The sequence below is a fragment of the Chlamydotis macqueenii genome, chromosome 5 (genome assembly GCF_036417535.1).
Source record: "Chlamydotis macqueenii isolate bChlMac1 chromosome 5, bChlMac1.mat, whole genome shotgun sequence".
NCBI classification, from domain to species: Eukaryota; Metazoa; Chordata; class Aves; order Otidiformes; family Otididae; genus Chlamydotis; species Chlamydotis macqueenii.
Window position 1 is genome coordinate 9,656,309 of NC_141560.1, and position 11,556 is coordinate 9,667,864.

General features: G+C 40.5%; 1 protein-coding gene across 3 annotated transcripts; it reads right to left on the reverse strand.

Annotated features, from left to right (window-relative positions):
• Positions 1–782: 782 nt before the first annotated feature.
• CLBA1 (clathrin binding box of aftiphilin containing 1) lies at positions 783–10,855 on the reverse strand. 3 transcript variants are annotated; one of them, XM_086749051.1, is made up of 6 exons: positions 10,816–10,855; positions 9,137–9,826; positions 6,064–6,212; positions 4,436–4,565; positions 3,019–3,132; positions 783–1,573 (listed from the first exon to the last, which is right to left on the reverse strand). In XM_086749051.1, the coding sequence occupies exons 2-6, from the start codon at positions 9,584–9,586 to the stop codon at positions 1,406–1,408; spliced, it is 1,011 nt and encodes a 336-aa protein (XP_086605177.1). In that variant the 5' UTR covers positions 9,587–9,826; positions 10,816–10,855; the 3' UTR covers positions 783–1,405. The 3 variants fall into 3 exon arrangements, with proteins under 3 accessions (XP_086605177.1, XP_086605179.1, XP_086605178.1); XM_086749053.1 differs by lacking the exon at positions 10,816–10,855 and adding an exon at positions 10,519–10,618; XM_086749052.1 differs by lacking the exon at positions 10,816–10,855 and adding an exon at positions 10,118–10,258.
• Between the last annotated feature and the right edge of the window lie 701 nt (positions 10,856–11,556).

An 11,556-nucleotide genomic window follows, 5' to 3' on the forward strand; every position in this document is an offset into this window, starting at 1 on the left:
TATTTAAGTGCTCTGAAAGACTTAGAGGGAAAGGAATTCAAATCCAGCGTTAAGCAAACTCAGCTGTCGTACCCTCACAGAGTTTTCAGTCTGGCCCTGCAGAACTCCCTGTAGGGCCAGGGAAGCCGCCGAGCCACTTTCAGACAGCACTTTTCCAAATGGCCTGTTACCATTTACTGAGTAACCAACACACAGTTCATCATCCTACGCTAATAGCACTGAGGCATCGTAAACGTTACTAAAGTTCTAAGTTATTACAGCAATTGTAATTTCACTGCTGAGCAGTTTACCAGAGTAAGGGTTGGAGGCTGTCAGTGCTTTATAGTATGCTTAATTCTAAAAACAGAATGGGCACATTATTAAATAATTAACCGAGTTTGGGGATATCCAAGTTTGTTCCCTACTTTTAACACATAAAATGTCAGTTGCAGTGCTTAGCGACTCTTTAAAATAAAAAGCCATATAAAATGCTCATATTCAGAATGGCCAAAGCAGTAAATGGATTAGTAACTTGCTTAAAAGTTACTACCAATGAATAAATAAAGCTGCTGCAGTTGGCAAGGAAGCACCATGGATTATATGAATGAATGAGAGTGAAGTGCACCCCCTCTGGCACTCAAGCATGCAGGAAGATGGGCAACATGGTTGATAGTTACCATAAAACTTTAAAAGGGCAGCAATTTACAGCATTGTGCAGCGCAAGGCCTGAACTACAGGGCCTGTTCAGCTTTAACAAGCGTGGTGATGCTTGGTGTGTTCGGTGGCTGAATGAATCCAAGAAGTCTTGTTACAATCAGCTTCAGAGAGCTTATTTATTTCAGTTGGAAACCAATGCCAGAACAAAACGTTTCTCTGACTCTACCCATTTTACCACAGTAGGCTTTATCAGCCAGATAAATCAGTTCTATTTTCCTAAACCCTCATGAAACCCACCAGATGTAGAAGGCTCCTCTCATTATGTTCAGCAGTGGCAAAGTAACAGATCTCCACTGATCCAGACTGGACTAAATATGAGGAGAGATGGTGTTAAGGCACACGTTACAACACACCTGAGGTTAGATTTCGGCAGGGAAACAAGGTTTTGATCGAAGAGGCATTAAGACCTGAAAGGTCAGTAGTTCAGGAGAGTAGTCCACCAGAGGATCTTAAAAGTGTGATTGCAGCTGGATTTATTGTAAGAGAGGTGACTCTGCAGCAAAACTTAGCAGGACAAAATTACACCTTTGACTTCACAACTAAATAGGATAAATACCTTCTAATAACGTGGCTTTAGGTACTTCGTATCCAGTAACATGTCACTTTCCTAACGAATGTCTGTAACCTATAGTACCAAGCCAGTAACAAAATGAAGGTAAACTGCGTTCAGTTCAAAAAGAAAAAAAAATTATTTAAAAGTGCCTTTGGTTCAGCAAACATCACTACTGAAAAATTTCATTTTTAGGTTGTGTGTAGTGAAAATGTGCTTCTTCCTTGGGATTGTTACATATTGCATGTTTCCATTTGATGATGTGGTTTTCAAAAAAAGGTTAGAGGTGAAAAGATGACCATGTCTGGAATCTGGTGATACAGAAAGCTGAGTGAAAAAGAAAAACTAAGTTATATTTTTTCCATCTTATGTAAGTCAATCACTTGGCATATTTCAATCTAATTTTTACACAGATTTCATAAAAATAAAATCAGCATATGAAAATAAATTACATCACTAGTAAGATAAATGGAAAACATCCCACTATATGATTTAACTTACTTATAAATTAGAAATGGCAACATACATTACCTAATGAGCTTTACTTTGAGACACCAAGCTGCAGGGCTTGTTCTTTCCCTTCAGAGGCTACTCCAGAAAAATATTGTCCATTTACCTTAACTTTGTATCATGATTCTTTTTACTTTTACTCCTTCTTCATCTACCTTGAACCGCTTTGCCTGAACGCTGTCTCTGTATTTTACACATTTCCAAGTATATGCTTGATCCCACCCTCATGTACTCACTGAAGAAAGCTGAACTGAATTACAAAGGAATAAATCGGACAGTCTCTTCTGGTTTTCTTTCTGAATTCTCCAGCCTAACAGCTCTCATGTACAAAGTTCCCAGAACAGCACACATCTTCATTATCCAATGCATTAAATAGAATAAAACATAGCAATGAAGGTGTGCCTCAAACTATGCATCTCCACAGCAACAACAGTTCCTCAATTTTATTCTCCACTGAGGAAGGGAACTAGTGTTAAGAATATTCACCCAAAATACTGTGTTAAGAACAGAACGTGACTGATTTTTTTTTAAGTGATGGGAATGACAGAATTTTCCTTCCAACTTGCATTGCTTTAGCAAGAAAGAAACTGAGCTTACTAAGGCCTGTTTGACCAAAGACATAAATGCACTAACAACAAAGTATTTCAATTTAATTTCTCTACGTTTTGTAACAGCTTAAAAGTAGTAATGTTCTCAAATCCTTGTAATTTTAACATCAATACTGCCTTCCTCCATAAGTAGACCCTGTTTTCCCCTCGAGTGAACAAACCAAATCTGAATCATTCTGAACATCTGAAATGCAAGTTTGAATGTAATTTCTTCTCTACCAGCTTTGCTTCTAATGTCTCCCTTACCATGTATTTTAGGAGTGAGTTACAAGCATCGTTCTCAGTGATCGATGTGTTGATCCTTCTACAGACATGCTTGTCTTCCTTTGTTATCAGAGCATCCTGACTAGATTTTATATATCACTGCTCTCTCTCAACCAATAAGCAATTTGGCCTAAAAGCCAGCTTATGTAATGAGTAATGTTACATTTCAGTATCCCCCCTATTGTGTTGCTTTGCATTTGGTACGTTATATTGTACCTCTTCTAAAAGAGTCAGACAAGTTTCAAAGAGCAATTAACAACTCCACATCCAAGCAATTATATCAGGACTAAGCAATTACATTAGGACATATAATCCTGGCTGGCTACAGCGCAGAGGAACATATAAAATACACTCTGTGGTTCTCTGAAGTATTTTAAAAGCAATTCTTACCTTGGTCTGGATCAGTGTTTTGCAGTCATTAATTCCGAATCCATCAAATCTGAAGTCGTCATAATCTTTAACATTTGATTCCTCAAAAATGTCATCCTGGCTCTCCGAAAAGTCCTAATAAAACATTATTTACTTTTTCTTTACTAATGTCTATCTGATATCAAAGCATATAATCTAAAGAGAAGCTTTCCTCAAATAACAATAACAACTAAATTTTCTTTTCTGAAGCTCTATTGTGATTTATCATGTGCCCCTCTGGCATTAAAACAATTTTATGCCAAAACAAGTTCTACACAGGTTAATCTAATTTTGACTCAGTTTTAAAACGGCAATTTCCAATTAAAATTAGCAAATACCAATTAAAATATAGGTTACTAGACCAGAAAATAGCAGAGAAATACAACATCATAGTAATGTTAAAAGCAATACAATTTTCCAGTAACAGAAAAGAAGCAATGACAGAATTTTAAGCTGCCTGTGCATTGATTTAATGCCAGGGTATCTACGGGCAAGAAAGGAACAAAGGGGAGTTTAACTATGTGGGAGAAATGTGTCCCACTCTCTTCTGTTCAGTGACAGTTGTATGGAAGTGACTTTCAAGTGCAGAATAGGTCCTACACCTTCAGCAGTGTTGTTCTGTTTGTATATAACTTGCATGAAAGCTCAATAATGTCCATAAAATGAAAGCTGAACGCAGCACCCTACCCATCATGCTTCAGCAATCAAATTATCAACTGAAATAGTTACTTCTGAAAAAAAGCGACTAATTCATCCCAACTAAATAAGCAGGTTGAATGCTAAACCATCCATGATACCCTTATCTTCTCAAAAGAAGAGATTCAACTGACATTTCTTTTGGGGATCTTTCAATACTGATGGTTTGTTCTCGATTCAATTTAAAACACACTCCTCTCCCTCAAGCCTTGCAAAAGCAGGTACAATAATCTGAGGAAAAGGGAACTGGAACACACTTTCAGTTCGTACACAGTAACAACATCCAGTAATTACTTTAACAGCCCCTCTGATTCAAATCCGATTTTCACTTAATGGCAAGGTATTAGAGAAGCTAACAATTTTCTCATACTCTGTGCAAAAAAGAAAACCATCTTACTGCACACATCTGAGAGCTCATTCTACATCTATGCTAAAGCTGAACGTACCACCTAATGCAACCGGGCGCTACATAATGGACACTTCAATGTAAAGACAATCAAAATTTGATCCTGCACAATTTCATAGCTATTTACACATAATGATGAGAAAACACTAGACTATCATTTTAAAAGGCTCTCTGTAAAAAAAAACTTATGACTCACTCAGATCTAGTTCCTCGTGCATCTGCATGTATAGCTTACAGAAAATCAGATTCATAACCAAGTGTTTGTGCTGGCATACTAGCAAACCGTTGTTCAATTACCTTTTGATTTGCATCTATTCCAAGAACACTCAAGAGGTTTTCTTGGCAATGAGATTTACTCCAGGGATGTCTTAAGCTGGGGGTATTATCAAAGTCTCTAAGTGTTCTCCATATGTTTCCAGAATCAATGCTGGGAAAGAAAACACAATTTGAGTTATAAGGTGTACAAAGTTTCCTGCAGATGTATGAAACTTAGTTATTTTCACTAATTCAGTTGTGTACTAGCCTACCTTGATCTAAAAAGGAACCTATCTTAAAACTCTTTCAACATTCGGTTCAGACTATCAAGCCAAAGTACTAATGAGCTTGCATGACAATTAACGGAAACAGTAAGTCAACACGACTGTATGTTTGGACTTCTCAGATAAGAAGTGCATTAGAAGCATACTTCTGAGATCGTTATACACCAACAGCTGGATTATCCAGCTGCTTCTGTGCAATGTGGGTAGAGTTCAGCCCTGTTAATTCTGCACTTTGCATTTTCTGTCTCTCAAACCTTTCTCCTTCCCATCAGTCATGCTTCTCGCTGCAGCTGCCTGCTGCTCAGGTGGGTGACCTGCATCCGCTCTGGACACCAGGTACTACAAAACAAGCCAAAGGCACACGCTGCTGAAACAGTGAGAATTAAAGAGCTCCTTCTACACTGCACTTTGGGTTTTCACATTGCATTCATCCTATATAAATCTAGCTGCTTTTGGCTTAATAAAGGATGCAATTGCCATTGATCTTAGTTGCTCACCACAGTAGACCTGGGATTTTTTTTGTCTGTAGTTGGTATTGTGCTATAATATTGCAGTCACACATAGCTATTTCTCCACAAATTTGAGGCTGATTAAAATATAATGCATATGGAAGGAACTTGCCGAAAGGATGCCAATATTAAATGTTTTAACTACATTTCTTGTGATTCTTGTGAATCTTATGAATTTCCAAAGTATGGTCTGACCCAGCTTCCTAGATGCAAAGCCTCAGATGTGTGCAAAAATAACTACAATACTGTTCAGGAACTACAATACTTCGATGATCCTTCAAAAACATGTAACAAATCTAAAAACACTCCAGTTGTCTTAAGAGAAAGCTAAGTTAACGATACTAATTGCTATTAACATAACCCCAGGAAAGAAGCCAGATGCACCACAGGTTCTGAAGCGCATCTGGTTAAACATGGGAAGAAGTTACCAGCTGGGAAAACTGGGGAGAGAGGAGAAAAAAAAAAACAGGTGGGTTGTCAGTAGAAGCAGCAGCAATGCTCCTGCCTCAGATGATATAGAAGTAAGTCAGATGTGGTGTAAAGAAAGGACAAGCAAACAGGAAGAACAGGCTGCCTGTTGGCTGTTCTGGCATTCCGGAAGCTTAGTCATAAGAAGGCACACCAACAGCAGGAAAAACCTCAAGTAAGAATTCGTAATTTTGAGATATTCTCTTCCTTGTTTTCCAATGGCTAAAACACAATCCGTTTCCTTTATCACCACAATACAAAATTGGTAAGATCTATATGCTGAAAGAGCATAGCAATTTAAAAGATTTTTAAGTTCACCTGCAGGTACGACCAATTTTTAAATTATTAAATAAAGCGTAATTGCTGAGGAACTATTTTTTTTTTTTAACTGTTGATCTAAATGCATTACCAAAGTTGATTCTTCTCAAGTTCAGGAATTCCAACGTCTTCATTATTTGTATCAAGTATTTGATCTAAGCTTCTTATGCTCTCTCTGAACTGTGATACAAAGATTTCTGGAAAGCCCAACTTAAATATATCCTCATAGCTGTGGTTTGCCTAGAAAAAACAGAGTTTTATTGCAGACATTATAGAGGTCAATCCCACAGTTCCTAAAGACTTAGTCCAAAGACTACAATGTTTCCAGAGATTGTATTATTGACTGTTTTTAAAATTTGTATTAATATTAACGGCACAGAGGGACCAACCCCATAGTTCAGTGTGATCCAAAAACACACAAGCAGGCCTACTGGAAGTAACAGGGTTACCTGAAGACTAACAAATACATATACAAGGAAAAATGGAGATAATTTACATCCTATCCTAAGGGGATGTTATCATGCCATCTGGTCCAGAAGCTTCATTCTTTTATTCCTTCAAAGGAGGAATTACTGCAATTTTCTAAAGCAAAGCAATTAATTGACTCCAACACCCTGCAGAGGGACTGCAATCCAGGAGCAGCAAAGTTGTGTGAAAACTAGAGAATGAAACCAGTCAGTTTGTTTTCTTTGCCTAGTAATCAACAATTTAATTTGAAAAATATAGGTATAGATACTTCACATTTTGACAGGTTCACTTAATTGTAATTCTAATAGCTGAAATAAATTAAGATCTTTCCACAGTTTCATTATAGTGAACTCAGACGAATGTACTGAATATTGAGAGAATACAGATTTAATCTAATGAGTGAGTGGGCAAAATCAACAGAGCTGGTAGAAGGCTTTGTAAATTTTTTGGATTTGTAAATTATTTCAGTAGACTTAACTTAAAACAGCGATACTACATGGCAGAGAAAGACGTTTGAAAAGCACAATTCTGTGAAAGCACAAGTGCTAAAGCATACACGGAGAGTCACAGTCAAGGAAAAAACCCTCCAAGTAGGTACCAAGCCCTACATGGGACGGAGAGCTAAGGAAAAGTCAGGCAGCTGCTCTTGGCTTTGGGGTGAGGGGGAAATTACAGCCACAGAAGTGTGAACTGAGGGAAGCACGGGTCTGCCTTGTTTGTAATATCATCTCAGAGCCTGTGATGTTACTCTGACAGGCATACGAGTCACTGGCTTACAGTTCAGCCAAGCCAGATGAAAAGCCCAACATACAGGAAAAAGGCAACTGTCTACTTCAGTGGGTGCTTCTAAAAAAAATTTGAGTATATGTCTGTTTACCGTGTAGCTTTATAGTGGTTATAAAAATATGAATGCACACATTTCAGATCTGTACTTTCTGAACAAATCCTCTATATCCTATTATATCAGAATACTCTAGGGCTTAAGCAAGTACACTAGTCCCTCTCACAATGGCCAGTATTTAAAGAACACATGAAAAATCCTTAGTTATTCAATCATGCAGGCATAGCATCCAGCTACTGCAAGGAAATCAGTGATTGTTTTCATCTTAAAATACATTATTCTGCTCCAGACTGACATCGTTTAATTAACATAAGCATTAGATATTGAAGGTCAGACCTCTGACCTCAGACAATCTCTAGAGGTCACTTCCAACCCACCTGGACTTTTTTCTATTGACCATACAGAAGACAGAGCCCCAACCTGAAGAGTTTATCATCTCAAACAAACAATCCAAAAAGCACAGGGATGAAGGACAAGCTACATGTATATCATACCCCCAAAGAAATCTCAAACAGCTCTGCAGCTGTTTCTCTACCCTCAGACCAGAAAAGACAACTTGAAACTCTAGGCTGGGTTAACTTACTTAGCTCGTACTGGACATTTCCTTTTGCCTTTAATAAATGCAACAATAAAGCAAAGACTTCAGCAAGATTAAGATCTACTGCTTTTGGAAAGAAAACAAACAATCTTGTCATATTCTATTTCAGCTCCAGTCATGACATACTCTCCTTTTTCAACATAAAACTTCTTGTCACCTATTGCCAGCACTATGAACAATTTAACTTCTCTTGTTTATACATACCAATAACATTGTCACCTCCACTCTATCAGTGCTGGACAGCTTACCTCATGTGCATCTTTGGGCTTTCCCTCGTAATACCTATTGGATAGGCAACACTCCCAGGCAAGGGCAAGAACGCCTGCCTCCAGAAAACCCTCCATTCCCAATGTATACTAAGACTCATCTAAGAGACTACAAGCAGTAAGCTATCACTGCTACTGATTAACTCTGTGGAAGTCTTAGTTGTTTGCTCTTGTTTTTCAAATGTTTTAATTTAGGGCAAAAGTAGTAAGAATGAGGGTGTTTTGTTCTGTATTCCTACATTCTTATTTTCCTTTTGTTACTTTGCTTCACTTTGGTGATGCATATTTGGTAAACATGGAAATATACTAATTGCCACAAGGTATAACCCTTAACCTGAACATTTTTTTTTGTGCTGATGTTATATTTTTTATTCAGATTATTAGTTCTAACATCACCTGAGAGAATGTAACATCCTATGCTAGAAAATGAATGATATTAAATTATTTCTATTCATTTTTTTGTGTGTGTCATTAACTTCTATTGACAACTAGTCTAAAATTCCAGAAAGGCTATTGGATTACTCAGGCAGTATATTAAATAACAAAAGTTATTGGTTTTGCCAATTTCTAAATCAATTTTATGTTTGTTTACTTCAATAAGCTTGCAGGCAACTCATAGAATTTTTCTCCACCCTGTTTTTGTTACCCACCTTCCCTATTTTTTGTTTCCTATGCTCATTCTTGTCTAGCTTTTAAATCTCATGTGCTTCAGGGCAAGGTTCATGGATTCTACGTGCTTACTTATTCCTAGGGTCTGGAAGCAAAGGAGCTCCTTACATTCTTTAAAGCTCTCCAGCAGGATAACTTAAGTATTTGTCAAACACTGTAAAGAAGTTGCTTTTGTTCCACTTGAGTTAGCTGCAAAGTAGCTTGACAGTTTCCCTCCCTGTACAGCATTATCCTCTACAGAGATGACATTCAGATACAAATCCTGAGTCGTGGGAAGCAGTAACACAAACACTCTGGTCTTTGGTTTACCATTAACACATACCTCATTTAGAGAGCTCGAAGCCTCCTGTATCCCACCGCACAGAGCTGGCTCAGAACAAACGCGACCTGCAGAAGCTCTGCAATGTCCTCTGCTTGAGTCCCTAACGCCTCTAAAAGCTTTTGTTGACTTCACCAAAACATCATGGCCGAATCTTTCTGATTTGTCTAAGGACTCCCCAAAGCCTTCAAAATCACCCCAGGAACTGCTGGGTTCTGAGGTGCTGCAACTGGTCTCAGAAAACCCCTCACATATTCTCCCTTTGCTATTTACTCCAGGGAGGCTTTGCTGCATTACTTCAAGATTAATTTCTTCATTATTTGACCTTTCATTCCAGTTACAGTCACTTTCATAGAGAGACGTACCACCTACTTCAACTGCTAGGTCTTTTAGAGACATCCAGCGAGATGTGTCTGTATTACTGAGACCTTCTACGAGCGACAGGTTCTGCATATTTAAAAATTTTCTGGATATATTAAAAAACTCAATTGTTGAAATCTGTACTGCAAAAAAAAAAGGCTACTGAAGTTCAGCTGCATTAGAAACTTGAATATTTCCAAAACAGAATCGAATTCTTCATTTCACCCCAAAGAATAATAACACTGCTAAATCAAAACAGGATGTCCTTCAGCCTCTCTTCCAGCAATCAGCATGTGCCTGTTTTCAGTCTCACTTTCTGCGTAGGATACCAGCCTGCAAAGAAAGAATGGTAAATAAATACTTCTGTGATAAGGGCTGTGTAGGAATAAAGAAAGATAGCTGATAAGGTATGAGAAAGAACGCTCAAGCTTAAAGAAACAGTATTATACAACTGGGAATGGCTGTAGACAAAATTATTTAAAATTTACACCTAACAATCTGCCCACATCACAAGCAAGCCATTAAATTAGTGAACAATATTGAGGAAACACTTAACAGAAGTTGTTGGATATTAATTGAGTATACAGGAGGCAAACTGAAGTAATGATACACAGTATCAAACACTTGTTAAATATTTTCTTTAATTTTTTATCTCATCCATCTCGTGTATACCCAAACAGCGCTGCCGTTGTCCGAGGGGGCTTTCCCAGTCCGAAGGATTACTGAGGAGGTGACCGTGGCTTGCAGCAACACGGGAACCGGCCGTTTAACCCTGTGAAAAACACGGTGCTTCCAACTATTTCAGCAATTAAGGCAGATTTAATAAATTCAGTTTGGCGCCTGTAAATTAAACAGGCAACACTGCGTTTATCATTTTAGAATAATCCCATCTCCTCAATAATTTTTCCGACGGGGGTGGGGGGGGGTTAGGAGCTACACTAAAACCACTTCTGAAAGACTGGCCACTATTAGACGTGTTCTGTACTTAACAGAACGAATCTCGGTTTTTTTTCCCCCAAGTTCACCTCGAAGGTGGCGCAGGCCCGGCCGGGCACAACCCGGGGCAGCAGCTGGACGCCGGCCCCGCAGCGCTGGGCTTTGAGGGGGACGCTGAGCTCGGAGCGGGGGGGGGGCGGCCGCTGCAGGGGCCCCCTCTCTTCCCCAGGCGAGGCGGGGTAGGGGAAGCCCCGGCTGCCGTGAGCCCCTCCTCGACCCGGAGCCACCGGTTCCTCCACCCGAGCCCCTCCGCGCGGGGGGGGAGCTAAGCGGCGCTGGCCGTTACGGCCGTTGGGCGCGCGCTACCCGCGCGGAAGCAGCCTTACCACGGACCCGCGGCCCCGCCGCCACCGCGCCCGGCCAGCGCCCCGGCCCCGGCCGCCACGGCAGTGTCACCAGGGGAGGGGCCTAGGTGTGCCGGGGCGGGACAGGGGGGCCGTTACCGGCGAGGGGCGGGGCCTAGGTGTGCCGGGGTGGCCGTTACCGGTGGGGGTGGGACACCCGCTGTGGGGAGGGGGTGGCCCAACAGGGCCGTCCGCGCCCCCGGACCTCCTCAGCCGGGGCGGGCGGGAGAGGCTGTCTGGCACCCAGGCGTGGCGGTGGGCCCAGTCCCCTGCGGACCGGACCGGCCTCCGCCTGCTCCCCCTGCCAGGCCTCAACCCTCCCGCAGCCAAGTCCGGCCGTGGCCCTAACGAAGCCCCCATTCTCTCCCCTTCCTCTGTTTTGACAAGTGCTTCCCCGGTTCCCTGACCTTGCCCGGGGTCTCCGTCCTTGCAGTTGGCTTCACCTGCATCTCCCTTGAGTTAGAGCCACCCTGCCGTCTTCCAGCCAGAAGTCAACTCCTGCCCTCCAGGAAGAGATTGATTTTTAAATCGTGACATGAAAAAGAAGAGTATTTTTTTCCAGCTTGTTTCTGTGATCTGGAAAACTAAGGATGTACAATTTGATGGTGGTGGTCTATGTTTGCTTTTAATTTGAGAATAGCCAAAATCCTCACATAATTATAAAATTACAGAATATAGACTTAAAAATGTAACAAACAATCCACCCAGTAATAGAACCTCATA

Bases quoted from the DNA above. Each gene is read 5' to 3' on its own strand.
- CLBA1 (XM_086749051.1), bottom strand. From the start codon at position 9,586: ATGCAGAACCTGTCGCTCGTAGAAGGTCTCAGTAATACAGACACATCT. The intron at 4,566-6,063 runs GTAATGCATTTA...TTTCTTTCCCAG, and splicing joins CTTGAGAAGAATCAACTTTG to CATTGATTCTGGAAACATAT. The intron at 1,574-3,018 runs GTAAGAATTGCT...TTTTTCACTCAG, and splicing joins AAACACTGATCCAGACCAAG to CTTTCTGTATCACCAGATTC.